The sequence below is a fragment of the Scleropages formosus genome, chromosome 22 (genome assembly GCF_900964775.1).
Source record: "Scleropages formosus chromosome 22, fSclFor1.1, whole genome shotgun sequence".
Classification (NCBI taxonomy): Eukaryota; Metazoa; Chordata; class Actinopteri; order Osteoglossiformes; family Osteoglossidae; genus Scleropages; species Scleropages formosus.
This window is the reverse complement of record NC_041827.1, coordinates 8,558,056-8,586,003: the sequence shown is the minus strand read 5'-3', so window position 1 is coordinate 8,586,003 and position 27,948 is coordinate 8,558,056. Positions and strand designations below refer to the sequence as shown.

The window sequence follows — 27,948 nt, the reverse complement described above, 5'->3', positions numbered from 1 at the left end:
AACATCTTCTTATAAACAGCTTTTATTTCCGGTTAAAAAAGAAAATATTATACCCCAGTTGTTAAATAAACTGAACCTGATTAATGACCGGTTTTCACGTTCATGTCAGTAGAAAATACATGCCAATAACATTTATACGACAATTAGGGTGTATGCCGAATAAAAACAAAAGCATTCCTGAGAATCCAAGACTTCAGTTTTCCATTTAACGCATTTCTCTCCGAGCTCTTGACATTTTCCTAAGTTGGTGCTTCACCACCTGCTACTCTGTGATCAAACTATTGTCCTTCTCGCATGTCGCTTCTATAGCTGCTGGAATATGCGCACCATGAAGGCTGCAGTATGAAACAAACAAGGTGTGATTCAATAACCGTGTGTAATCTGAGCCCTTTGTGTGTGTGGAATGCATTTCTGTCGTACATCGCTTTGAAAAAAAGCATCTGCCAAGTGCATACATGTAAACGTTGGTCCAGGTTGCCTTACATGTACGAACAATTGGAGCCCATTGATCATATTTCTAAATAAGCCACTACTGACCAGGAGTTTTAAATATTGAGTTGAAGATTTGTTTTATTGGGAAAAGCATATACATCACATATAACAAGTAATTACGTCCAGAATGAGAAACCTTGGGGTGAACACTGTACTGACACTGCACATTTTACACGTGTGACAAGAGCCGAAGAGGAACTGAGGGATGTTCAACATACTTCACTGCAAGAAGCCCGCTCAGCTGCTGAAATAGTATATTTAGATAAGGCCATATCTCTTCAAGTGAACGCAGAACAACTTGCGTACATTCTCCCTACTTGTAAAACATACTGTTGTGCTTCATACGGAATACTTGCTACTTACTCACATTAAGCTTTCGTATACATTTGCTGTTTATCATCATTAAAATGCGTGTCTGCCAATAGTCCTTAACGATGGCTTGACAGTTTTACTTACTGTCACGTTTGAAAACGAAAACGTCAGGCCGACTGAAACCTGAGCACACGTTACACAAGTTTCTGAAGGTTCTTCTAATGTAAATGCGTGTTTATTCATAATCGAGATGCTAAAGGAGAAGATGCAGAAAGTGGTTAAAATGCTATGTGTACTATAATTATTTCAGTCTTTTGACCTTGACGCTTTCAGGATAGCAGAGGAACTGAAAAATAGACAAATGAAGAACATAACCCATTTGTAATAATAATAATAATAAGAATAAGAAGAAGAATAAGAAGAAGAAGAATCGTGGGCAAACCTTTAAACAAATCTGAGCTATTTGTTTGTGGAGTTACATTTTAGACCGTGTAACTTCCGTATAAATACGCACCAGAGGTACTGACTACGCGCAAAACTTACGCTGATTTGTGACCCAGCATTTTTTACGAAAGCACTGTACAACTTTTCGGTTTTCTTTGCGAGTTAAGGCTGTGGGAAGACAGAGTAGAACCATCCCAAGAAAGCGGCCGAACCACCGAACAGGATGGACTGACAACAGAATGACAATATTCTCTCAAAATCCCGTCTTCGTTACTATTTTCCTAGTGAGCAGAGCAGTGAGTTAGGAGGGTAACCCTGACTACACGGACGCGAAGGAAAACACACAAGCAGCAGTGAGAAATGTCCAGAAACTTGTACATATTTACACTTTACAAACAACCACATGGTAGCCGATGCAAATCATTAAAGCCGAGAAACACAAGGATGTTGCTGACGATATATTTCATGTCTTCATGTAATACAGGTATGCAGATTCTTTCCTTCTGTACTCTTAGAAGCTGGGGAGCGACTTCATCGATACATTTATATTGGTTCCTTTACTTTAAGCTTGGAATCCTTCTTCCACTTCATTCGGCGGTTCTGGAACCAGATTTTTATTTGCCTTTCGTTCAAGCAGAGGCTGTTGGCGATCTCGATACGCCTGCGACGGGTGAGATACCGGTTGAAATGGAACTCCTTCTCCAGCTCCAGAGTCTGCGAGCGGGTGTAACTCGTCCGGGACCTTTTGCCATCAGATTCTGTACATAGCACATTTATGACAAAAAAAAAAAAAACAACAATCAACCAGACGCAACCAGGCATTTTCCGTGACTACGTCTAAAGAAACTTCAAATGCACCTTCCGAGACCACATTGTTCAAAATGTGCATACAGAGCGAAAGATGCTTATGTCTAAAGAATGTTCATGGTCGCAAGAGGAAATTTTATAAAAACAGACAAAACAATGAATCCCATTCGCATTAGCAGAGTGTATTTCCTACTGTTTCTTTTCTGTACTTCCCGAAGGTTTATTTTCATTTTTAAGTCTATGACTGTTCATAGTGATTATACATCTTTTTATTTTGTTATTAATATTATTATTATTATAATTATTGTTGTTGTTGTTGCTACTAATGCTGCCGCTTCTACTAATAACATATACTACTTAATAACAATAGTAATAATAATGACAATATTACAATAATTATTTTCGTATTGGAAGCCGAGGTTATCATTTTAACAATTTTTAAAATGTTTTCTGTGGCAATGCTAAATTAAACGTACATTTCAGATCCAAAACTTTTCAACCAAAACCACAGTTAAAATATTTGTAACCTAAATATTATAAAGCGTCAACTAAATGAATTAATGTACAAAAGAAATATGCTACATTCTCCCGTTTGTGTTGTGGAGTTTTGTTTCTCATACCCAATTATGCTACCATAAATTTGGACCCGGATCGCCTCTTCGCAGTACCAGGACAGTTTTACGAGCAATTGATGCCTTTGTCATAAAATTTACGACAGCGAGTTTTATGATTTCCAAGTATGGCCTTTAAAACTCAAGAGTAAAAACTGTGCATGGACTAAAGAGGAGTTTAAATAGAGGAAACTGACAAGAGGGCGAGAAAAACAAGGTTTTACCCCCCCGCCCCCATCCCTAAAAAGAACAAGAAAAGCGCCCAACTTTACCGTGACTCATGTGCAGTTTGGTCATCCACGGGTACATCTGTGGCGGCTGATGGTTGTTGTGGGGCTGAACCGGATGGGCTGGTTGTCTTACTGGTTGGACGGCTTGCATGGCTCCAGCTTTGATTTCTCCTGCTCTTGTCTTGCCAATGGGAATGTCGCTCAGCTGCTTGTCCCCCTCGGCTTTTTCATTGTATAGCCCACGATTGAGAGCAGCCTTCCCGCTTGCGTTTATAGAGCCTTCCGTGGAGCCCATAGCAGAGCACGACTGAGGCACTTTCGATGGGATGTCCGGATACCCACGGAGACGCGTGCTCATTTCCCCCCGTTTGAGAGGGTTCGAAGAGGCTGGGCAAGGGAGGGATCCACTGACATCTATCCCTTCGTAACAATAACCAGATGGATGGACCTCAGACACGGATCCATAGCTGTAATTGTGCATGGTGGAAGTAGGCTTCTCATGGGCTTGTTTGTGAAAGGAGTTGACAATATAGGAGCTCATTTCATGGGAAAAGGTTGTAAAAAGTGAGCAAAAACATTTCAACAGGTACGAGCAACGAGTAAATGCCTTGGTGATTGTCTGTGGTTATTTTCGGATATCGATAGCTGTTTTTATCATGGGTTTGGTTTTAGCTTTTTAAGGGCCTTTGTCTGAAAATGTTGAGAATTTATAGGTGGGGGATTTGTCCTCCTTTATTGTACTTGCACTGACCAAATATGGGACGTTTCGGAGAAATCACGTGCTCGCGTGGGCCAGTCATAAATTTGGCTTGATCTCACCGGAAGGTTAGTGATGGAAGCTGGAAGACCGTGTGCGATAGCATGGTGACCGAGGGTCGCGCGAGGAGCCCTTGGACAGTGGACTGAGAGCGTCACCTGGTGCCCGAACTGGGTCAGAGCATGACGTCCACGCCCTTTCTAATGACAACGTGTGTTGTCTACCTGGAAAAATGAAAGACGGCGGTATATACTGACACACAAGTATGGCGCTCTCGAATGATTTTCGAGCGTTTCGCAGAAGGCTGAAAGAAAGATGATGGTGGAAGGAGCAGTCACGTCATTTAAGGCATTGTGCGAAGTGGACAATTCAATACAACTGCACTGGAAAATTCCAGCCACTCTTACTTGTGTCAATTGATTTCGTCTGTAAGTGTGGTAGGCAGAATAACAGTTATAATAACTCAATCGATACTTTTTTATTTCTTAGTTTCCTGCCTAACCTCAAGTTTTAATATTTTACTCACTTTACTTCAAATCTTGCAGATTTTAAGATGACAGTTAAATGACCTACAAACAGAGAACACAATTTAGGCTTAAAAGATTTATATTACTCCGTTCCTTCTTACTCATAAACGTATACAGTTACAGTATATTTAAATTGGTGTGAAGAAACGCACGGAGGGTTAACCGCTTCATAAATATACACAAAAAGCTGATAGAGTTTACGGGCCTACATTGTTCACGGACTACCTAGTAGACTTTGCCTATTTGCTTGAAAGGCAAACTGTAATCGGCGCTAACAATATTAAGAATGTGTGTCACATTAGTGAATCTAGCACATTTAGTTTGTCATACACTTAGGCAGTCTAGACTACTTTAAGCAAACTCAGTACAACTGTTCTACTAGTCACTGGAGTTTATTAATTCATAGTTTACAGTCATTGCCAACAAGATGCAAGCGGCGGGATGCTGATTTTTTTTTTTTTTTTAAAAAGCCGTGTTCAAATAATAAAAACACGATCTGTCGCTGTAAATTGTTCTTTTGACGTGTTAAGATTGTTTGGCGAGGCCGCTTTGTTCTGCAATTTAGTACATCCTGTGGGAAATCCTTTCCAGTTAAAGAGTAATAAAACTGAGTCTCTATTCACAGTCGTAACTTCAAAGAAAGCAGGTCAGGAAAGCAGAAAAAGAGATAAGCTGCTGTGTGATGCTTTGTGTGTGCGCATGTACATATATACAGACCATAAAATTCCGTAGTTTTTTTTATTGCAGTGGTGTTACACTGGTATTCTCTACAGATTAAATGAGCCTGCCTGTAGATCTTGATAAACTCGGAATTTATCCAACTGTTCTACAAGTAATACTCTTCGGTAAAAGAGTTCTTGTCTTCATAACATACAAATCAGGTGCTGTGATAAATGTTTTATTAAATACACACAATGCGATTGGACGAGAAGTTCATACAACACACAGGGAACGCAGTTTCCTTTTTCTGCCGTCGCTAATTTGGAATCACATTAAGCGTTCATTATATAGTCATTTCTTTTTTAACACTACTACTAAATATAAACAATGCATGGACTACGTTGAAGAGCGTAGAGCGCACACGAAAGCTTTCACAGGAATACAGCATAGACAATATATACAAAGGCATATTAATGTTTCAGGTAGTATTGTTCGCCCTGTGACACCTTTTGCTCATATGCTTTAGTACAGCAAAACTGTAGAACATACAACACAAAATTTACTGAGTCAATGCAACGCCTTGGCTTGTTACCTTCGCACAGTTTTCTTGAATAACCTATGTGTGCATGACCTGTCTTGCACACAGGCACGAAGAGAAACATTTTCGCTGACATAGCTTCACAGACATTTCGGGGGGGAAATTCAGTACAGTGCGACTGAAGTACAGTAAGAACAACCAGAACCATATTTCAGCGCGACACAGTCGATGATGTGGTACAGCGAGGAATGTAAAGTCAGCACTGGAATTGCAGTCACACTGTGGACCGTTCAGTTTTGACAAGGAACCACAAAAAGCTTCAAAACACTTGTTTTCTCGAGTCTGGGTGGATCTCGGAGTAACACACCGTTTTGCATTCTGGATTCGTGTCGCTGATGCTCATTGAGGGTACGTGTGTGTGCGCTTTAGTGTGTGTGCTGTGTCGTGGCCGCACCTCGTGGTGCGAGCATGTCTACATACTTATGTGATGAATTGTGCCAGAAAAAAGAAGGTGGGTAGTTTGACTGGTTTTATCTTACTAAAATACACCATGTGAGTATTTAGGGACTAAGTCGACGTTCTCTCTTTCTTCTTGTCCTGTGCTTCTTCTTCCTTTCCTTCCTGAACTGTTGCGGCGGACCCACTTTCCGTCAGAGTCGAAGTTAGATTGCTCTCTTTTTTCCACTTCATGCGGCGATTCTGGAACCAGATTTTGATCTGGCGTTCTGTAAGACACAAAGCGTTGGCGATTTCGATACGTCTTCGTCTGGTCAAATAACGATTGAAGTGGAATTCCTTCTCGAGTTCTAGCGTTTGGTACCGGGAGTAAATCTGTCGACCCCTCCGTCTATCTGACCCATATCCGACTCCTGTGCAGAAAATACATTTAAAATAGTTTATACATTATTTAATATGCAATATATTTTCAGCGTTTTACTTTATGATTTACTGTGCCCAGACTTCTCATGCAGAATAAAAATAGTTCCGAAAATGGAAGCAAGCAACGGAAGCAAATATGTTTAAAAGTCACTTATGTTGCGCACAAAGGCGTACGTGCAGTTATATCTGAATTTTGCCTCTTCGGGCAATGTTTCCATTAGTTTCGTTATTTCAGATCGGAAATCTCTCTTTTTTTTTCCAAAGTTTGTGAAATTCAGAATGCAAGTTACGTTAACTTGTTCTTATGTGGATGTAGCCTACTTACACCTAAAAAAATAAGCAGTTGGAAGTAAGACTGCACAGAAGGGGATGTTATCCGGTATATATATAATTGCTAAATCTTGATTAATCTGATATGAAACCCCTTGAAATTTTGGTAATTTCTGACGATGAAGGTGGGGGATGGTGGTCGCTCCACCAAAAGGGATTTCCTATAAAGATAAAAGGCTTTTATAGCCAGCGACAGGGTGCTGCAGTAATGGTTTATGGGGTAATAAAAAGTAGCTTCCCTTGTTCCGTTGCTGGGGCCAGTCGTAAAACAGGCCAATTTATTTAATTTATCTCTTGGTGCTGCAATACATACCACTGTGAGAGTTCATTCGCTGCATCCACGGATAGATCTGAATACTTCCTTTCTGTTCCTGCGATCCAGTCCTCCCCTGATCAGAGGTGTAATCCTGTGCAAGCGAACTCTGCGCTGCCTGACCCATGCTAGTCTGCCTGCAGCTGGGCAGAACATCTTTGTCCTGGTAGAACACGTTAGATCCGTACTCGTAGGGTCCCCGGCTGGATCCAAAAACAACGTTATCTTGGGGCGAATAGAAAGGTGAGGAATAGATCCGGTTTTGGGCCACTGTTGCCCCGTAGGACGAAAAATGTCTAACGGGGTCATAGCTTGTCGAATTTAACGCCACGTTGGGTAAAACTTCTTGGCCACCCGGTAAATGGCAAGAGAGCGACGGATTTGAGAAATACGAATTCATACCTTCCCTCTCTCCCTCACGTTCTCTCTCCCTCCCTCCCTCGTTTCCTTCTTTGTCTGTCTGTCTGTTTTTCTGTCTGTCTGTCTGTCTCTTTTCCCGTCTGTCTCACAGCGTCTTTATTTTGCTGTCTTTTAATAGAAGCGTGTGCTGCTCATTTCAGTTTTATTTATTTCAGGGCTACGCTGGAGGCACACAGCTCGAATGTTATAGCAAAGGCTTCACTCCAAGACAGACAAAATGACAACGTCAGCTGACCGTTTTCCACCAATAAAAAGCAAGGAACGGAGGGAAAGTATGGGGGGGAAAAAACTTAAGTAGTTTTTTTCTGATTCATTTCACCAAAGTAGCAACACACACACACACACACACACACACACACACACACACACATTAATGTTTGGGTCGTTTTTCTAACTGCACTGATCTATTATCTGACATTCAGTGTTAAGTGTCTGGACTCAAGCTCTATTGGAAGACTAAAATCGCGCCATGATTAAACTAATTAAGCTAATATCATATCATGATTAACATGAGAAACATACACGCGTGGCAAGTTATTCCTTATTCTTCCTTGCATTATACGGACCTGTCATGTGAAATGGTCCAGCACAGCGCAGTTACACTTTCATGGCCCTCGCGGTTAAAGGGAAACACGATTAGCCAACTGCACAGCAGAGTACAGTAATCAAATTATTGAGTCGTAAAATAATCTTGACAACACGGATTCTCCGAAATCGATAAAACATCTTTCTTTTCCAAGGTGCATATTTCATTTGTAATTGAAATTGGTGATTTTAAAGGAGTCAATACTCTGAACAAAAAACAGATTAATGCAATTAGTTTGTGTTCAGTGCTTACAAGGTTTCATTTATTAACTGTTTCTTCAGCGCTCATGCATTTCTTTTATTTTCATTTCAATTTTTGTGTTAATGTGTATACATATTTGTATGTCTTTGCACTGCAGGAGGAAATCATACTTACTGATAATAGGATGACATTTATATACAATAAAATGGCCAATACAATGCGAAAAAATACATTTTTCAGTATCTCAAAGTTTAATTACTATACTACATATTAGCAGGCACAGCTTTTCTTTTTCATCTTTTTAATTACCTTGCTTTAAAATACACACTCACGTTTCATTTTAACTCCCTTGTTCCAAATTTTTAGTAAGTCTATAAGCCGCTTTCTCCACCAGCTTACGCGATGTGATTAAAAAAAACCACATAATATATTTTTATACCACTTGACTAGTAAAATCACAATAAAAATACGAATACGATGAAATATCTGAGAGGTATTTAACATGTAATCACTTTGGTTTACATTATTGAAATGTTTATACAGCAGTTTTATGTCAAATTACGGATACTAACAGAACATTCAAATTCTCTGCAGACATGTGTTATAAAACGATAGGGATAAAAGAAGTGCTGCCATCACAATTATGTTATTTAAACCCAATGGCGGTAGATTACTGTATATTTTATTGTACACTGGCACACAGTAGTTTTGAAACAATTTTAATAGTTTCCTCTACATTGCAACTGTCTGCAATTAGAATAACACGTGTCAAGGAAAATATAAGAGGTGGAGAATGTATAAGAAATAGGAAATACTCTTATAATGTCTTAGCGCGTTGCTGCGTTTGCTTCTCTGGAAATCACGGACGCAAAAAGGGAAACGGTTGGAGCGGAGCCTGTAGAGCGGCCGTCTGTTTCTTCACTGCAGAAGAATGTCTTCCGACGCCTGCGTAAGCAGTGGAAGTGAAGCCATAAAACCGCGCAATTGATAGCTTCCAGCGCAGCACCGAGACCCGGCGCGCACTGCCTGTGTTGTGGGAGCTCTTACACAGGCGTGTTTAAGGACTGCAGCAGGTTGTTACAGTCTTTACATGCTGAGAATTCTCCCTGATAACAACAGCAAAGGAATGTAAACGAAAAAGAACTGGGAAAGTTCGGAAACATTAGAAGGTTCAGAAGTAAACAAATTAAATTGAAATATGATAAATGCAGTTACGATTCAGTACAACAAACTGCAACGACCTAAACCATTTTCAGTATTTTCAAGATTAGTAAAACTAAAAGTCAGAGAGAGGCACAAAGGAACGTTTACATTAATTTAACTAATTTAAATGGACAAAACATAAAAAAAAAACCTTTCACCACAAAATCGTATTTGGTTCTGCATACACACCATTCACGACGTATAAATACGCTTAAATTCACAGGCGTATGCTTTCATTTAAACGCTTGCGATTAATTTTCACACAAATGGAATATTACATATTATCTGATATAATAAGCTTTATTATTGTATATGTAAAATAATGGTTTCCTTAGTTATTACAGTATGGTATTTGCGAAAGACATCCCGTTTAAGGCAAGATGAATTCCAACGGTAAAATGATGCGCTGTGTCCGAAATAACTGGAAGTTTGAACTGTCCAGGACATTTAAAAAAAGGAAACTACTGCTTCCCATAGCCAGCTGGTGAACACTGCGAATGCCGGCAGCTTTAGAACAAGTTGTAAATTCAAGAGAGATCTTGAAGTGTTTTATTGCCTCATTGAACAAGAAAAAGCAGCTGCAAGAGGAATGAATGGCTGAAATACATCGTTAAACATAGGAAAAACTGCAAAGGTACCAATAACACCACGAATACTACTTTGTTATTACTGCTACATTTTTGGTAATGAATAGAATTAAAATATATGGATATATGGGTAAGTGCTTCTGCTGGGTGAATAAAATGTAAATCAAAATTTTTTTTGCACTGAATGTTTTTTTTGTGCTCTGGAGTGCCAATTTGTAGCATCTTGAAGTCTTAATATATCTTAGTTTTCACTCAAATCAAATACTGTGTTAACATGTTATCCACTTTAAATCAGTTACAATAATAACATTTTATTGATTATTTCATGCCTAAACATAAATTTACTTAAATTTCAAAGAAAATGTTGCAAAAAATGACAGTAATATAAAGGTTCTGACACTGAATTAAAACAATGGCGAGTAACCTTACAGAGAATAACACAAATATATGGCAACGTATAAGCATGATTTCATCACAGTAGTGCCACAGGAATTTTCTAATTACAGTTGATTTCGATGAAGTAATAAAAAAACCTCTGAATTATAAATTAGTATAACTCAGAATTTATATGTACAAGGACCATTAATTGTCTTCAACTGTTCACTAATCAGATTATAAAAACAGATATTTTGGGGGTTGTGTACCTTAATGAAATAAACACCCAACAACCTTAAAATAATTTACAAGGTTTGTTTACGTTCTCGTCAACCCAATATATACAAATAAGAAATCTTCATGCCGTACTAAAGTATTTCCAGGTTCAACATAAAGCACGAGTACCGATAATAATATTAATATGCTTTTCAAAAAATTTATAAGTAGTATCGTCCTTGTTAAATATTTAACATTGTCATAATGGCTATTTATTAAATACAATGTTTTAAACACATATCAATATACCGCCTAAAACTCTACATAGCAATGAATTGCATTACAAAATTATTTACAAAAATACTTCTTCTTCTTCTTCTTCTTCTTCTTCTTATTATTATTATTATTATTAACAACAATAATAATACAGCACATACAGATATGCAAAGTTTTATGCCATCTCTACTACTGATGATTATGCTTAATTATTGACCTTCCATGACTGGCTATGTGTAGAGTAGCATTTTAGGACTTTTTTGGCATAATATACAATGCCTAACTATTTAAATTTATTTAAAAGTATCTTTTCTTTCCTCTCTCCACCAGCAAGAGTAGACATAGAGACCCGTGGCGGCGCTTGTCTTCCACCCCAGGAGGTTCCGGACTCCTTGTCTACAGTACAGTGTCTGACTGATCGTTGCTATCTGGGTCTCCGTGTTTATCTCTGTTTGTCTCTGATATATTTGGACAGATAGCATTCATATAACAGTATGTTGTAGTATTTTGATCTCATTTATATGGTAGACTCACGTTACGTCATGTTTAATAGCTGCAAAATATTCCTTGTCCTTAGGTAGAAATTTTAAAAGTATGTGATTAAATTTGCAAGCGCAATCTGTGTAAACTATGTAGCTGTTGCAATAATCTGTAAAAATGAACTAATATGAATTTGTATTTAGTTATTGATAATAATTATTAATTGAATCAATTACCTAACATAATAAGAAATTGACACAAGGTGGCAGTGTTGTCTTTACATATTTACATATGGTTTCTACCAGGGATGTTGCTCTCGGAACACATATACATACAGGACAAAGTAAATGATGAAGGGTGTTTTATTTCCAGAGTTAAGATGACAGTATGGCAAAGTCTACTGACGGTATAAGCATTATGCCCACTTTTAAACTTTCACTTTGACTTTAATTGACTTTAGAGTACTAGTATTTTTGTAGTTAAGACTTAAATATGGTGTGCTTTGATGTAGTGTTTTTAATAACATTTGCAATCATTAAGTTAGTATAAATGGTTTATTACATGGATTTAGTAGTTTCATAGTTAATATTTTGCCATTGACATACTTTACTGCTTTTTTATTATAGAAAATGTATACAACCTTACATGTTTTACACATTAAATATGAAATAACAATTAGACCAACAAAACATCATGAAATTTCTAAATCTTCTTCCATACTTTGTTATTGAGATACTATTAATTTCTCCACATAGCAACAACTTCCTATATGTACGTAAACACAGCATTAAGCTTTAGCAATAACGGTTATATAAACTGACAACATTTTGGAATGCCATAGCTCCTCCTAATCCCAGTCAGATACAAAATTATGCTGTTTTTAACAATGAAAAAGCAACATTTACTTACTGATCCAATGTTTTAGTATAACTGCTATTATTTCTACAACCCACCAATGATGTTATTTTTACAAGTTGTGCGTGAAGATTGTGAAATTTTGATCAAAAACTTTTGTTCACTGACTCTTTACTGCATCAAATATTCATATGATTTAGATTTCAATTTGGGAGCTGCCCGCCTAGTAAAATGCTTAAACAAATCCACCAGCAAAACAAACATTAGAGATTTAATGTCATTACATATTCAATTTCAAGTGAGAGGGTGTAATATTAATTGTGTTACATCAATGTGGCCTTAATAATTCCTATGCCACTGGTTAACTGTAAACTGATTCTTAAAGTGGAGGAAAAATCTCGGTTTCAGTCAACCGGTAAAAACTAATTTAACGCCTACCCCGCTGAACAGTTAACATGGCAGTCTTAGGCAAGTGTCCCTTCTCTTTTACCATGTTAACATCTGACATACATCTGAATACCTAATCTAGCTATGTAGACCAGACACACAACAGCAACAACAACAATCCTATAAGAAAGAAAGGATGACACAATGTAAATCTTGGCACAGTTCTCCAGTGGGTATTTACAGCAGTGCTGAGGGTGTGTTGTATGGACTTTACCAGTAGGCCACAAGCAAGTCTGTAATTTGTGTTATTTAGACTAGACGGCAGCAATGTTGTGACACTAAGGCGGGTTTTAGGATAAAAAAATAGCATTCCATACTTTTAAAATAGCCCACGATACAATAAATTAAATATAAAATATATTACTTTGTTAAAATTTTGCAAGTTTTAAATACCACCAGCAGAAACTCAATTACTGATTCAATAAATAAAATGTAAAAAAATTACACTCTATTCTAGATGAGCTACAAATAATCTGGGCGGTACCAAGGAAGATGGTTTGACTTCTTTACCGTTCCGTCAAAAATGACATAATACAATTATCTATATTATATACACAATACTACACATGTCCAGCACATCCAAAAAAAGCATATCATTTAAATTTAAAACAGATTAATTAAACTCCTTTTTCCTTCTTTTCGGTTAAACGTACGCAAATTTTCCATCCATGGTTCAGTGTATACTGAGGTAAGTTGGATGCATCAGAAGCTCAGCGCCCATTTATAAGGTCTAATAGATGAACATTTAAGCCAATAAGCAGCGCAGGATCCCTCACTTACCCGCGTCCTCTCCGCTGCTGCTGCTGTGACGCATATTTGGTGGTCCGGCGCTCCGGCGAGAACACGAAAACGGGAGCCAGAGAAAAATCACTCCTTGTTTCAAAGGAAATCGAAGAGCAGAGGAAGTAGGTGGTATAGCCAGCCCGGTTCTTTCTGTTGTATTGCAATCCGACATGAAAATCAAAGCAGCTGTTTTACCCCTAGGGGCGGAGAGACAGAGCGAGGAGCCAGTACTGGCTGTAGCGCAGCAGCATGGCAGTAAGTTGAGGGCCTGAAGAAAATCAACGCTGCGCCCTGAACATCCGCTGGAAATGGAAAAACACAGAAAGCGTGGAAAACTAAAAGTAAATGAAATCATTTTGTGTGGCTTCACTAAGGCAGCAGCTGTGCACAGATAGTATGATCCAGAGAAAGGCTACAGTACAAAGTTCACGTCCATGAAGACTGGGTCATGTGACTTACTGCAGCCAATCCCAGCACACTCTCAATCGTAAACTTTTATTACTCAGCTGTAAATTTCTCCCCAAACAACCAGGAATGCGCTGCGCATGTCTTCCACCGCAGCCACATTTTTATTGACAGAGATATTTCTTCACCGCGTAATCTTCGCATGAAATGCACGGTCTATATGTTTTAAAGCCTGATATGAAAATTGTAAAATAATGGCCATTGTTTATATGTGCAGTGGCAGGCGTGATGTTTACATTTCATTTGTTCATATCTTGCTTACTTTAAGAGTATTAAATGTGTTAAAAGTCAAAAGGAACGTTGCAGTTTAGCATAACATACTACTACTAGTCTACATGGTTAAATGAAAACAATGGCTAGTGTACATGAATGAAATGCAAAATGGTAAAATTACTTTCTTGGAATAGTACAATCTTAAATATTAAAACCATAATTTACATTTACATTTATTTATTTACATTAGTGTATTTGTATCTTTACTGAAAAAAAAGTCAGAGTTATACTGTAAACGTATTCTCGATTAGACTGAACTTCAACTACCAATGATATCGCGGATGATGACGTTTCTAAGCGTTCACACATGCGCAGATCTGCATAAATGCACACAACAGTCATGTACACTGGCGATCACGTGCGGATGTGCACACGCTCCTCTACTAAAGGGTTGTACGCGAAGGAATATCGGCTTTTCATCAGCATTCATTTTATGTATGTTATAAATATTTTAGTCTGATATTTTGCAAACGTGAATTCCTACATTACCAACATCAATAACAGATTTAAAACATGGCTGCAATGACGAGAACCACGAATAGCATGACCCAGAAAGCCTGAATACAAAATCATTATCTTTGAATACAAATGACAACTTTTGTATAGTAAAAATGTTGGTAACAGTACTCAATGAATTTAAACACAGGTTTGCTTGAACATTCTTGGGCATCCACCCCCCTCCCACATGTGTTCTTTACATTGACGCTTAACGTCATCGAAAATAATATTTTTTTACCAATTTTCAAAAATTTTAGATTGTATAGAAACGTAGCTAAGAAAATAATAAAATGTTTATGGACAGAAAATAATGTTATACTAACGTCATTCATTTTTTCATTATCATGTAGATAGTATTTACTTGTCAGCAATTTCTTCAGAAAGAATGTACTTGAGGAGGTTATTTTTATTATTATATCTCATCTACGACTACGTTTAAAAGAATTTTTAGATTTTTCACTCAGGTGACAGGTGTTTTAATTGTGGGGTTTTTGAGTAAGTGTAAAATTCTGTGTTTTTAGTTTTCCGAAACAAAACACTTCCCTCATTTCTGGTAGGATTCCTGTTTTTACGGGATTATTTTCTGGTGCAATAACATAAGAAAAACTTCATTGTCTTGGAAATGTCACACTTGACTTAATTGATTTGCATTTCTGTATCCAGCATGTGAGAAATTCATTTGTAGTATGAATGTAGTTTTGCATTTATATATACTTGCATTCATATAAACTAGACCATGAATTTATTTCTTATTTCATTATAGAATGTTGGTTGAACATTTTATGATGTTTTCTATTACAGAGAAAATGTTCTACGGCATAGAAATACATTTTATGAAAAGACCCATGGGTCTAATCCGGACACGCTAAATATCCTGCATTTTTATGAAAAAATATCTAAAGGAATAGCGCGTCGCCTTATTCAAAAAAGTGTTTTTTATTATTTTTTCGTAAATTACACATATGCAAAAAAATCAACACTTTTGTTACAATTTGAATTCCAGTGGATAATTTCGTACTAAAGAGATGCCGAGTTTCAGATTAATTCAAGTATTTAGTGATTATATTTTTTAAATGATTTAAAATTCATCCAGAATTTTTAAAAGTGCACAGTAGTGTGTCAGTAGTGTCAATTCCTTCGCGAAGTTATTGTAAAACTTGCAACACTGTAGTAATTTAAGCGAGTAACTGTGGCTGAGTAATAATATAACCTTCCACATAAATAAACGTACTTTTTATTGTACAAGGAGAAGGTGAACGTTGTATGTATTCGAACAGGAAATTACTATTTACGAAGTAAAATAGGATGAAGTGATACATGAATCATAATTTGTACATTTCAGTAACCATCAGTCCACCAGTCAGATGTTCAATACAAAGGTATTTAAACATTTAATATACTTAATGTGCAAAGTGCTAAAATAGTAATAAAACCTCTGGAGCAGACAGTGATGTCTTAATCAGTTACAAAATTTTCAAGACACCAACCAGAAATTTTATATTTCACCAATTCTCATTACCTGTGATTACAAATGATGGTCTCGTTACGTCCACTGTTATGCTTCAAAGCCATCAGTTACAATTCAGTTCCATATTCTGCACGTAAATGGTCAAAACAATGTGATGCAATATCAAAAGGTGTATTAAACTAAAGGTTCTTTTATTTTAAATGTAGCACATACTGAAATATGTTTTGTTGTTTTTTTTCCAGTGCGGTACTTTGAATCTCCATGTTGGTTCTAGGAGATTATGCTGCAGAGTAGAAGAGCACTTATCTGGAGGTAAATTATTTCCAGGAAAAGATAATAACAGCACAACATTATCCCATATCACCACTTTCCTCTTGCTCTTCTTTGTTTTTATGTGTACCTTTGATAAATGCTTGTAATGCAGATCTAAATGCTGGTTTTGCCTGTGATGTGGGGTTATTGTGTAGACAAGCCAGCATTTTAGCACGAAAGACATTTCCACCTCTGAAAGTACAAATTAATAGACTTTACTCAGGCGCCGGATGATCGTATTCATTTTATTTATATTTTGTCATTCAGAACATTCAAACTCTCTGATGTTTTACTTAAACCATAAGAAAACGAGCATATTAACGTCAAGATATAATTAGACATACACGAAGATTATAGTCAGTGCAATAAAAATCTACTCTCTAACATCAGTACGATAGAATAATACCCATTGTCTTAATAAAAATCTTCTAATACTAGTTATGGCAATAACAGACACAAATGTGCATTTTTTAATTTATAGGCAGTTTCAGTTGTTGGGCGAAACACAATTTTTAAGAATTTTGCCGCATGGCAGAAGAAATGTCAAGCAATAGATCGCCAAGAAGCGGTAACGTTGTGCTGTTCATATGGTAACATGCATATGTTTTATGTTTTTCACATTTTGTGCTGCCACGCCCATAAAAGTGTGGTAAGAAATATGGCAGCACATCACGAAATTAAAAATATATTTTCTTTAGTATTTCAGTTAAACCATTGATAACCACTTTTTACATTTATGAATAGCCAATAAAAAAAATAGTAGCCTGGATGGTCATAGAAGAGACATTAGTTGTCATTTTGGTTTTGTTAGGCTTTTACAAGCACTTCATGGAGAATAACTGTCATCTCATTTTTTGTCACCTTTGTGCTTGGTGCAGTTTTTCACAGGGCCGGTATCAAAGGTTTTCTAACAACCTATCTTATTACTTGTCCAAATGTCCAATTCCTGACGATCTAGCACTGTTTGACGTTACAACTGTGCGGCATTTACCCATCATTGTAGAGCTACCAAATAGTATAGTAAAACAAAACAAAACAAAATCACAAATTAAGAAATAATTATAGGTAGTATTACTTTTTTATAAATTACACAAAATATTTCAGTGAAGCACAGGATGTTTTTACAGACACTTTAGTTGAATGTCAGTTTTTACGGTATGTCTAATGTCTAAATCATTTCATTCGGCATCCAAAGGCTTATATGTTATCGGTCAACAAAAAGAACAGCACTGTTGTAAAAAAAAAAATGTCAAAATCTCTTTTAGATAAAGAACAATATATCTGGGTTTGTTTTCTTTTTCAAAATCTCAATCAGTTTTGAATTGGTTTTGGATTTGCTCTGTGTGCGAATGCGGAATTTTGAAGAAATGGCAACTGGCTTGAAGCTCACAGTTTGATTCCATAGCTTAATTTTACAAAAAAAAAAAAAAAAAAACAATTAAAAAAGAAAAGTATGTTAAAAATTATATTGCAGTTCCCCAATTTTAGGTAGCATTGTTGTAGCTTTCAAGCGCTATAGCTTGAGTTTTTGTAGCCTAATGACTGTCACGTCCCTACAATCGTCCAAAATGTTAGATAAATAAAATATAAATATACAAAAAAGTTGGTATCACTTACTGTTCAGTGTTTGATGCGTAATTTGCAGCGAATGTAAGGCTACATAATGCAAACCGTTTGCTAACATTTGTACCATTTTGAAGGGTTTCATCTAAATGTTATACCCTTAAATGCGTAGATACCAGGCTTAACCCTAACCTGGAAGGTTCCCCCTCCAAATTAAAAAAAAAAAAACAAAAAAACCGATACAACGTCAAAATAGAGCTGCTCTGAAGTTTGACAACCAAACCCAACAAACAATCCCAGAAGAAGCATTTCAAGTTGAGATAAGAGGCATTTGAGAATGTGTAACTCTATCGCCATTGCGTGTGGCGGATGGAAGTGGTTTGACAGTTATGACTCTGGGATTTTCCGCACTTGTTGACTCAATAAAACTGTGGTAATAAAGTTTACGCTCTCTCTCTCTCTCTCGCTCTCTCCCACACACTCGCTCTCTGCGCCCTTCATGCCATATAACCATAAAGAAAGGTAATAAAATCACTTTTTAGCCTCATCTTTCTCTTCCGTTTCCTTCTTCTCGTCCTCTCCCCCCTCGCCATCCTCGGTACATTCCTCCTCGGCCTCAGTCTCGGCCTCTCCTCTCTGTCCCGGGAATTTGTCTTTGTTGTTCTCCTTTTTCCACTTCATTCGGCGGTTCTGAAACCAGATCTTCACCTGCCGCTCCGAAAGGCCGAGCGCGTGAGACACCTCGATCCGTCGTTTGCGGGTGAGGTACGGATTGAACAGAAACTCCTTCTCCAGTTCGAGCGTTTGATACCGACTGTAGGTCTGGCGTCCACTGCGCCGTCCGGGGGCTACAAATGGAATGGTTATAACACGGGTATGTGTTTAACTATTATAATAAACAGTTTAAGTGAAATTTACTTGTAAGTATACAAAGCTGACAAGCAGGAAATATTGCATGGCTTTGTGAAGCATAACTTCATCATCACAGAATTGCTCTCTTTCTTTCGTATATTCTAAAGGAATAACAAGAGATAACGTTTCCCTTTTGTAAAGTGAGAAAATCCAGCAAAACGGGATGAAGTGTGCTATAAACGAGGAATCACTGCTGTTCACTGTGAAGTACAATTTACTGCTGTTTTGTAGTTAAAAAGTTGTTGTAGTTTGTTCTTTTGACATTCGTATTATGTGTTTGAGATGTTGACACGTTCGTAATGGATGTACTGAGTACGATTCCATATTTGGAATGAGTTGTAGCTGAAATGTGAAAAATATGTGTCACAAAACCGACGTAAGGCATCCTTGACAATTCCTACACGTGTTTTAAAATGCTAAAAGCTGACTATAGATTTATTCCTCGCAAACAAATACTTTTGTGTGACACTTTATGTTAGTTATATCTGGGTTGTGGGTTCTTACACTAGACCACAAGGAACCTTTGCAAAAAGTATCGCACAATTTTCATGTATTAATGAAAATGGTGTTAATAAATGTGTTTTTCAGCCCGAGTGTGCGTGGGGGCAGGTGTATGTGTACGCCTGCGTAAGAAAAAATAATGAAGCTAAAGTTAATTGCAAGGCCTCTGAATCCATTCATAATTAAGGCAGTTTAAAGAAAATTCAGCCTGAGACAATACGTACATAAAATAAATCTTGATTTGACTGTTGTCGTTTTTTATGCTGTTTTTCAGGACGCTTCCATGGCTGCCGAACTACCACCTTGTTAACATACCAGCGCCTTAAAACAACGGACATAATTGCGCCATAATGAAATGAATACATGACAACATTAATTAATGGAAGGCAAAGGTGAGATGAATCAGTTAAATCGATGACGACCGACTTAAAAGACAGAAACGGTAGATTGTTCCGTTTAACTGTATGTTGCCTTTCAAGAAAAAGGTCGATCAGCTTTTTTATAAAAAAGCAAGAAGCCCATTACTACAGCGTCACATTTAATCACACACACAAACACGCGCGCGCGCGTTCAAACACCCACACGCAAACACATACAATCTCGTTTGCACAGACAAAGCTGAGTATTAGAACACAAAAGAATTCTAACCGTGGGGTCTCATCCAAGGAAACATGAGACTGGGAGACGGGTTTTGATTTAAGTGCCCTTGTCCTTCTCCAGGGTTTGTGCCATTAGACGATTTACAATCTGGATATTGCGCTATGCTTGCCTCTTGCTGAGCACCGTAAAGTGATTGCCTCGGAAGGGCTTCGTAGCCATAAAATTTAGTGGCATCTCCATGGCACGCCAAAGCGCAGGGGTTTTGCTGGAAACCAGGGTTCGAAATTCCCGAAGTGCCGTGGTGGAAAAAGTCTTGAACGTGATGGGAGGGATGCTGGAAGCCCGGCGCAGCCGCTCCGTGTCCGTACAGCAGTGCGTGGCTCCGGGGGACGCTCTGAGGGAACCTACAGTCGTAGTAAGTTGGTTCCAGTGTTTCGCCGCTTTTGTACTTGGAGAAGAGAGGATTTACAAAATAAGAGCTCATGTCTTTTTGTCGAATGAACAATAAAAATGTTTCTCTTTCAAGAGTTTGGTCTCGTAAATTATTTTGATAATTATATTCCAAGCCTCATAAAACTCAGATACAACAAGCGGAACATGAGGGAGGGAGTTCAAAAAGACTGGTGTCCCAAAATCCCAAACAGCGCTCTCTTTCTTCCGCTGTGAAATTTTTCTTGTATCTGAGTGTCTTCCTCTATCTGCACCGTTTCCACCCTATTTACCGCTTCAAATCCAGCTCATGTCGTGTGCAGCGGCTGCGTGCTGGAGCTAAAGCTGGGTAGCTCCGACGATACAGGCACAGGAGATTTTTTTCTTCCCACCCCCACTCCATCGAACCCCCCCCCCCACCCCCTTCGTCTCCACCAACCTTTAAACCGCCCCCCCCAGACACTACCTTGAACAACATTATGAGGCAATGTCGAACAGCTGTGCCTGGTGTTTTATCAGCTATTAAAAACAGAGGAAAGCCTGGATGAAGAACTGCCACGACTGCTTATTATTTTTCATCGTGGTCTTCTGTGTTAGAAATTTTATTTTTATTATTATTATTATTATTATTATTATTATTATTATAGTTGTTGTTTTGTTGTTGTATTATGTAATGCACAATACTACGGTGAACCGTAATTGTACCGTGCCACATTGCATTTGCTTCTTACATTTACCGTTACTTTTATTTCGTGGCTATAAACGCTGAACCATATTTATTGCGATCGACTCGTACTGTTTCTCCTTTAGCATTATTTCTGCCTTATCATGTTTATACATTGTAAAATATTCCGGAGGCCACGAACATGCTTCACAGTCCAAATCCTTCGGCTTCAGAAATGTAGATTTTATAGAAAGCTTTTGTTCCGTTTTGCTTTTGTTCCCTGTCTCTCTTGTGTTACAGCGTTTTGATCCACTTGTATATAAAGTTGATGTGGTATGCAATATGAATATAAGTATGGTGTGGTACGTATAAAACATAAAGATCTCCAACATTGACGTATCGTATTGTAATGTACTTTTTCCATTCCATTTGTTTACCTTTACGCTTCATCTTCACATATTACATTCCGTTCAATCGGCATACATTGTTCACTCGGATTCTGTTTTTTTATTTTTGTCTTCTTTGTATTACTTTGAGTCCATCTGCCTATATGTTGTTAAAATAATTATCTCCGTTTCATTAAAAACTTTTTCGTAGGTTACAACGGTTCAAGGTGCATTATTTCCACTAAAATTCAGATAACTACAACTTATGTCTTTCATTTGAAGATGAAGAAAATCAATGTTATGATAATTTGAAGTTCTGTAATGAAAATGATCTTAAGTAACTGGGAAATAAAATATAAACGTCAAGTCTCTGTACGTATGCAAGGCGATTTGCAGTTAAAATCACAAGTTACAGCTTTATGCATTTTCGCCTATTTCACCGGAAAAGTTGGATTTGTGATGTAACAGCGACATCTAGTGTTAGCAGTTAAATGGCTCGGTTCTTGTAACGAACCTCCTTTCTTCAACAAAATGATATCATCTGAAATAATGTTACGATCATACGGTTCCTGAAAAAGTTACATACTTGAATGCATAGAATCTCATTTGTTTTCCTTTCACAGGGCAAGTCATAGGTTTCGCACAACAGAAAATACGGCATCATGTTTATGACATCAAGAGCAACTTTTTCTTCAAGATACATTTCAGCTTTTTCTACCACTTTTTGACATTTACGTGTAATATAGTGTCTCCTGTCTTTATGTAATGGCCATTTATTACCTTAAATTCAAGCACATTATTCAGAATGTTTTACAGAAGACACCTTTAGATAACCCTCTACATTTAAACTTCTGTGCAGTAAAATTAATACAATACACTGTATTTTTTATATAATAAAATTGGGAGTAGTCAAAATATTTAATGAAACAAGTTTTGACAAAATTTTTGAGGATAGCATTCATAGAAATAATATGAATTGAACAATATAATATTTGTTCCAACTAATGGAAGAGATATCCACACAAAAAACACGCTGCAACTGCACGTACACGATACTAGCACAATGGAACATTTAAACAATTATTAGTGTTGCATTATTTGTCCTGCAGACTGCATATATTATTTTCAAAAATGCATATATTATGGATGTCATTTATGCAGCATCGTCCGTTGGCAAATGCTCTTCATTGTCTTTGAAGCACGTAGCAAAATGTTACTATCACCGACGCAGCTTTTGGTTTCCCTTCTTGCCAGAACTTCTATTAAGGTCACAGTTGTTACTGCCTGGCTTATATTGTTATTGCAAGGATGAATCCTTAATCAGCCAGGAGATTAGGTCATATCTGTGATTCTTTGTAAAAATGGCTGAATTTGGAATATTGGCCATGAGGGGTAGGTCGGCTGCTTCTTGGGAAGAGAATGGAAACTAAGCATCATGTGTTCGGCCTTTCAAGTTTAGGGCTTTTATCGGTTTTCTGCACAAAGTTCATCCTCTGCCTTCTTCAGCTTTGAAACTTTGGTTCCTCCTGACAAAATACACGCAATAAGCTTCCTTTGAAAACAGTCCACAATAGTCTCACATTAAAACAATAAAATAATTTAGCCCAGACGTCTAGCCGGTAACCCAGGTTCTGCTTTGTGCGCTGCCCCAACTAAGGCAATAAAACCCGCATTTTTGTGCTCAGCAGCGGAAATGTCAAAGTATATTGGGCTCTAAAATCTCAGAAACCTATTTGTATTGTTTGTATTATCACACAAAAGTTTTTTTTCTTTTTTTTTATTTATGACATTCCGAGGGAATAAGCACTGGGAATGCTGCATCATGCTTTCCTCCAAGAACATTATGTTCATCGGCAGGATGCAATGTGCCGTTCACATGTAAAAATGACTGACCAGTATTTATTTGCCACGCTGTCTGGGAATGTCATTTCCCATGGACGTGTCCCTACTGACCGCCACGAAGTAAACAAAATGATAAAAATAGCGAAGCAAACAACAAACGAGGCGTTTCAATTCATTAGACTCCTCATGCACATTTTATTACATTTATCCTGATCGGTTATGGCAAAATTCTGCGTTTCTACGACCCCATTTACATGCTTTAAAATTGGAACAGCTAAAGGTTGTCCGGTATATTTTCATGTACGGCGAGAGAAAAACACATTGAGTTTTCACAAAAGTGAAATATTTAAATAGAAATTTTAGAAAAAATATTGTTATTATGTAAGTTTGAGAATAGATTTTTGAAGATGAACTGACCTTAATGAAGTTAAACTGAATTAGGCGATGGAGTACACATCTTTCTTAGTCTTTACCAGCGTATACGGCAATTTGCGGCTATTTAACAAAACGAAAGCTGTTTACTGCAAATAAACTCGTTTCTTCTGCAGAGATCATGTAGTAAGTTAGGGCACTACATGACAAAATAACTTTTTCAAAACCTGGCAAAAACAAAAAAATGAATATTGCGAAAACTATTATTTGCCCTGAACACAAAGACTAAACTGTATAAAGAGAAAAAAAAAAAACAGGAAAAAAATCTGGATAAGTTCTTCGGAAAGGCCATTGAAGTGGTATGTACATCTAATTAGGAGTCAGTGCGGAAGTTGGGAATGAGATGACAATGTATTCTCATTTCCAGGGCATGGTAAATGATGGTCGAGGGTACTGGTCAGGAAATGTTCATTAAAGAAGAAATCCAACATGAGGAATAATGAGCTAACCTGCCAGATGCTTTTAATCACGAATGTACTCCACAATACGTACATAGTGCACATGCCGAGTTCTTGCATCACACATCCGTGTCACTGCTCGTAGCTTTTTCTAGCATTATCTCTCTCTCTCTCTCTCTCACACACACGCACATATATATAGGCACGTACAGCAGGCACACGTGTGTGCATGCCTACTAAAAATGTACGCAGCACAAAACAAACAAATGCAGACTAAAGGCATTTGGTTATATTTATACATATCCAAAATCCACACATAACAACACAACCTTCCCGAGTCTTGTAAGAATGTAAAAATTCACCATTAGTTACAAGATATCTATTCCAGTTAGACACATAGACATACATTCCTGCTTCTGTTGTTATATCCTCTTCTGTACAAAGTGTTCAAAGTATTCAAAATAACAACCAAGTGCCAAAACTAAAAATACTATATATGCAAAAGAGCCATAAATTATGAAGTAACGGAAAGAATATATATTCAAGTACTTTCCTCTGGTGTTTTTCAGTGAAGAATTTAAGAACGTCTCAGCTTTTTTATGTTTTCCTCCTCCCCAGCACATATATACATATACATACACAAAGGCACACATAAAGAAACAAATTACAAAAATAACACAAACTGCACATCCAAAATTGTTTAGATAAAATGCATTACGTGCAGAAACATCTAAAATAAAACAGGATCAGATGGAAATGTGAGAGGACTAATAAGAGGGATATCCTCTTAACGTTTCGTATGTTTTTTGTTGTTTTTCAGAGGTTTTCTGTATTTACTGTGTCCCTTTGCTTCAGTTGGATATCTCCCATTATTGTTCATTTGTATCGTTCTTCTCTTTATTCATCTTCTTCATCTTCATCCGTCGATTCTGGAACCAGATTTTAACTTGTCGCTCCGTTAGATTTAGGACTCGAGCAACTTCGTATCGTCGGTCCCTGGTAAGATACATGTTGAAGAGAAACTCCTTTTCAAGTTCGAGAGTCTGGTACTTTGTGTATGGACATCGCTTCTTCCTAGTGGACCGAGCATGGATCCAATTCGCCACTGGATTATCTGTAATTCCACAAAAGAAACACACTTAAATTACGATGACAATTCAATCATACATAAGCACCTCTTTAAATATCACTTGAATGTAAAGTTTATATTACGTTTGCATTCCACCTATAACATTTCAGAAAAGAGTCATTATTTGATATTTTAATTGCGATCCAAATTATATCGGTAACTGAACAGTCCTGTATATGTAACGGTCTATTTTCATATGGAAGAAAATCTGCTCGAGTTTACTCTTGAGTTCTTAAAAAAGAACGATTCAGTCGTAAAAATGTGAGTGCACCCATTTGCTTTATAGGCCCATAAACGAATTTAAACGCCCCTGGTCTGAAATCTTTACAGGACTCGGGTACCGTGTGTGTATTTCAGCAATCTCGCAAGATGCTTTCTTGAGTATTGTCTTGATGTCATTCGCGGTATATCCCGATTGTGTCGTGTCTTCAGAAAGAACATTATTTGAGGAAATAAAACGCATTTTATGGAAATCAGCGAAATGGCACACGGGCACATCACGTTTCCATGAAAGCGTCGTTATTTGGGGGATCCATGAAAAACGTGCATTTTAACGCCTGCCAACTGCATCAGTATGTTGCAAGTTATCAGAATGAGAATGTTGCACGTTATACATTTGAAAATTAAACAGCGAAAAAGTTATTCTTTTCTTCTCTTTTTGCATTGATTTATCATGAAACTACCTTTTAGTTACAAAACAAAATTGACCCGAGATGATCAGTCTCCAAAAGAATAAGAGGAAAACGACAATCGAGGTAACACATTATGGACTCACTCCAAAGACAATAATAACAGCAGTAAAAAATCATGTGTAATACTTAATACTCTTCGTTAAGGCTGTTATTGCTATATTGTCAGCGTCACTTAAATTATTCGCTGTCGTTTATGTTCTGTGCTCGCTAGTTATATTCTATATTCTGTGCTGGTTTCAGATTAGTGAGTGGGTGGAAAAATGCCATCGGAAAGAAGCGAAAAGTGCGGTGTTTCAGCGCTCACCTAGCCAGTGAAAGGGCTGCTTTTCGGCTTTCCCGTTTTACAGCCTGTTTCCTATTTTACAGCCCTATAAGCGCAGTAGTACTGCTAGTGTTCGTCCTGATTAATGCCAAGAGCCCCTTAGCAGGCAAGTGCGGATCGCGGAGGAGGAAAGAAAGAAAGAAAGAAAGAAAGAAAGAAAGAAAGAAAGAAAGAGGCTAATTTTATGGAGGAGAGAAAAGTACGCCAACAAGCAAAGTGCGCGAGAGCAGAGCTGCTCCTCCTGCGCTGAGTGAGTCACACAACACCAGCATTAGGCTGCGAACGGTCGGGAATCACACGTCCACTTACTGGGATCTAAGTCTGGCTTCTCGTCTTTGTGTTTTCCCGAGGCCACAATCTCCGACGCTGGAGACGGGATGTTTTGCTGCGTCTTGTCTCGGATATCAGCGGAGGAGCTGTACAGAAACTCCGAGAAGCCCCTGCCATTAGAGGCCAGGCTGTCTCCGGCTCTTCGCTCAGGCATCGCGTCCGGTTTCATCCCATAGTGTCGGTTGTTCGCCGGATAGCCGGGGAAGGACACGGGACCAGAAATAGGCTCCAGCCAAGAGCGCACGTATCTCGAGTCCGTTCCCAAATGAGGCTGGTGAGTGTACGGATGGTAAACAACAGAGGTCTGAGAGTGAACTGGGCCCCAGGAAGTGGTGAACACCGGAGATTTCGGGGTGAAGCTGCAGGAAGGAAAATCACTACACTCCGGTACCAGGGGTGCAGGACGGGAGCCGGAGGGCAGCAGTTCAGGAGTGGAGAAACGCGTCGCCAGCACTTCCTCGCTTTCATGGTTTATCAAGGAATCCACATAATAATTGCTTATGGGACCTGTGGTCGACATGACGAAGCTTGTAGTCTCTTTTACATGCATCCGTTTATTATATGGAGTGTATGTGTACTTTTTATCTGCCCATAGAACAATCACGCCAGGTAATTATTTCCATGGGCTTCTTTCGCTCCCATTGGCTGTCTGGGCGCCACGTGATTATATTTACCCCAAAAATTGCACACTGGATCAATGCGCGATTCTCCCTGGGATGGTGATGTTCCACAGGACTATTGAAATGGTAATTTATACAGCAAATTTCATGTATATTGCTGCATATATGCTTCTGTAATAATATTATCAGATTTCGTCTCGTGTTTTGCTAATAAACGCATAAACTCTGAGGAATGTATTACTGTATTGGTGTATAAGGTACGTCGACAGAGCTACAAGCCAAGGCACTATTTGTTGTTGTAATTAATCTCTGTCGACTCTGCTGTTGTGCGCTCCACTGAACTTGATATTCTTATTTACTCTAGTAATACAGTATTATGGTGAAATCCACATTTTTAGGAAGGTTTACGAAGTTTACGCATGCGATATGTGCGCTTCTTGAATTCTGTATTTAAAAACTTGTTACGATATGCCGTAAACACTGGGATTAGGATGGGATTTGTAGGTACTCAAAGAGAAAATAGTGCGATAGGCCGCGTTTGAGCAAGTTTTGGGGAGGTGGGAACCACAGGACGGACGACAGCATTCCCACATATAGAGCGGTTATATTCTGCAAGTAGCCGTTCATGTTTTTATGTCCCTCAATAAATTTTTACGAGGACCATTTGATTGTTCATAAACGTGTCGTTAATAAAACTGAGCCGGAGTCCCTGTGATGATATCATTTGAAACAAACACCAGCACTGCGTTCTGTGTAGGATGGGTTACAGTATGTGCAAAAGGT

At 37.9% G+C, this 27,948-nt stretch overlaps 4 protein-coding genes across 4 annotated transcripts; all 4 read right to left on the bottom strand.

The window, feature by feature from the left end:
- Nucleotides 1-1,241: 1,241 nt before the first annotated feature.
- Nucleotides 1,242-4,141, bottom strand: LOC108918508 (homeobox protein Hox-C5-like). The gene is made up of 2 exons (XM_018725837.1): nucleotides 2,939-4,141; nucleotides 1,242-2,006 (listed from the first exon to the last, which is right to left on the bottom strand). The coding sequence occupies exons 1-2, from the start codon at nucleotides 3,435-3,437 to the stop codon at nucleotides 1,792-1,794; spliced, it is 714 nt and encodes a 237-aa protein (XP_018581353.1). The 5' UTR covers nucleotides 3,438-4,141; the 3' UTR covers nucleotides 1,242-1,791.
- A 197-nt stretch (nucleotides 4,142-4,338) lies between these two features.
- LOC108918509 (homeobox protein Hox-C6-like) lies at nucleotides 4,339-7,368 on the bottom strand. Its single transcript, XM_018725838.2, has 2 exons — nucleotides 6,901-7,368; nucleotides 4,339-6,247 (listed from the first exon to the last, which is right to left on the bottom strand). The coding sequence occupies exons 1-2, from the start codon at nucleotides 7,298-7,300 to the stop codon at nucleotides 5,946-5,948; spliced, it is 702 nt and encodes a 233-aa protein (XP_018581354.1). The 5' UTR covers nucleotides 7,301-7,368; the 3' UTR covers nucleotides 4,339-5,945.
- Nucleotides 7,369-16,757: 9,389 nt separating this feature from the next.
- On the bottom strand, nucleotides 16,758-20,667 carry LOC108918507 (homeobox protein Hox-C8a-like). Its single transcript, XM_018725836.2, has 2 exons — nucleotides 19,970-20,667; nucleotides 16,758-18,756 (listed from the first exon to the last, which is right to left on the bottom strand). Exons 1-2 carry the CDS (start codon nucleotides 20,403-20,405, stop codon nucleotides 18,440-18,442), a joined length of 753 nt encoding a protein of 250 aa, XP_018581352.1. The 5' UTR covers nucleotides 20,406-20,667; the 3' UTR covers nucleotides 16,758-18,439.
- Nucleotides 20,668-24,005: 3,338 nt separating this feature from the next.
- LOC108918321 (homeobox protein Hox-C9a-like) lies at nucleotides 24,006-27,407 on the bottom strand. Its single transcript, XM_018725449.1, has 2 exons — nucleotides 26,525-27,407; nucleotides 24,006-25,186 (listed from the first exon to the last, which is right to left on the bottom strand). The coding sequence occupies exons 1-2, from the start codon at nucleotides 27,093-27,095 to the stop codon at nucleotides 24,942-24,944; spliced, it is 816 nt and encodes a 271-aa protein (XP_018580965.1). The 5' UTR covers nucleotides 27,096-27,407; the 3' UTR covers nucleotides 24,006-24,941.
- Between the last annotated feature and the right edge of the window lie 541 nt (nucleotides 27,408-27,948).

Coding starts and splice junctions, on each gene's coding strand:
- LOC108918507 (XM_018725836.2), bottom strand. CDS start 20,405: ATGAGCTCTTATTTTGTAAATCCTCTCTTCTCCAAGTACAAAAGCGGC. Junction 18,757..19,969: donor TCCTTGGATGAGACCCCACG/GTTAGAATTCTT, acceptor TTCCATTTGTAG/CCCCCGGACGGCGCAGTGGA.
- LOC108918508 (XM_018725837.1), bottom strand. CDS start 3,437: ATGAGCTCCTATATTGTCAACTCCTTTCACAAACAAGCCCATGAGAAG. Junction 2,007..2,938: donor CAAACTGCACATGAGTCACG/GTAAAGTTGGGC, acceptor TGCTATGTACAG/AATCTGATGGCAAAAGGTCC.
- LOC108918321 (XM_018725449.1), bottom strand. CDS start 27,095: ATGCATGTAAAAGAGACTACAAGCTTCGTCATGTCGACCACAGGTCCC. Junction 25,187..26,524: donor GAAGCCAGACTTAGATCCCA/GTAAGTGGACGT, acceptor GTGGAATTACAG/ATAATCCAGTGGCGAATTGG.
- LOC108918509 (XM_018725838.2), bottom strand. CDS start 7,300: ATGAATTCGTATTTCTCAAATCCGTCGCTCTCTTGCCATTTACCGGGT. Junction 6,248..6,900: donor GCGAATGAACTCTCACAGTG/GTATGTATTGCA, acceptor TTTTCTGCACAG/GAGTCGGATATGGGTCAGAT.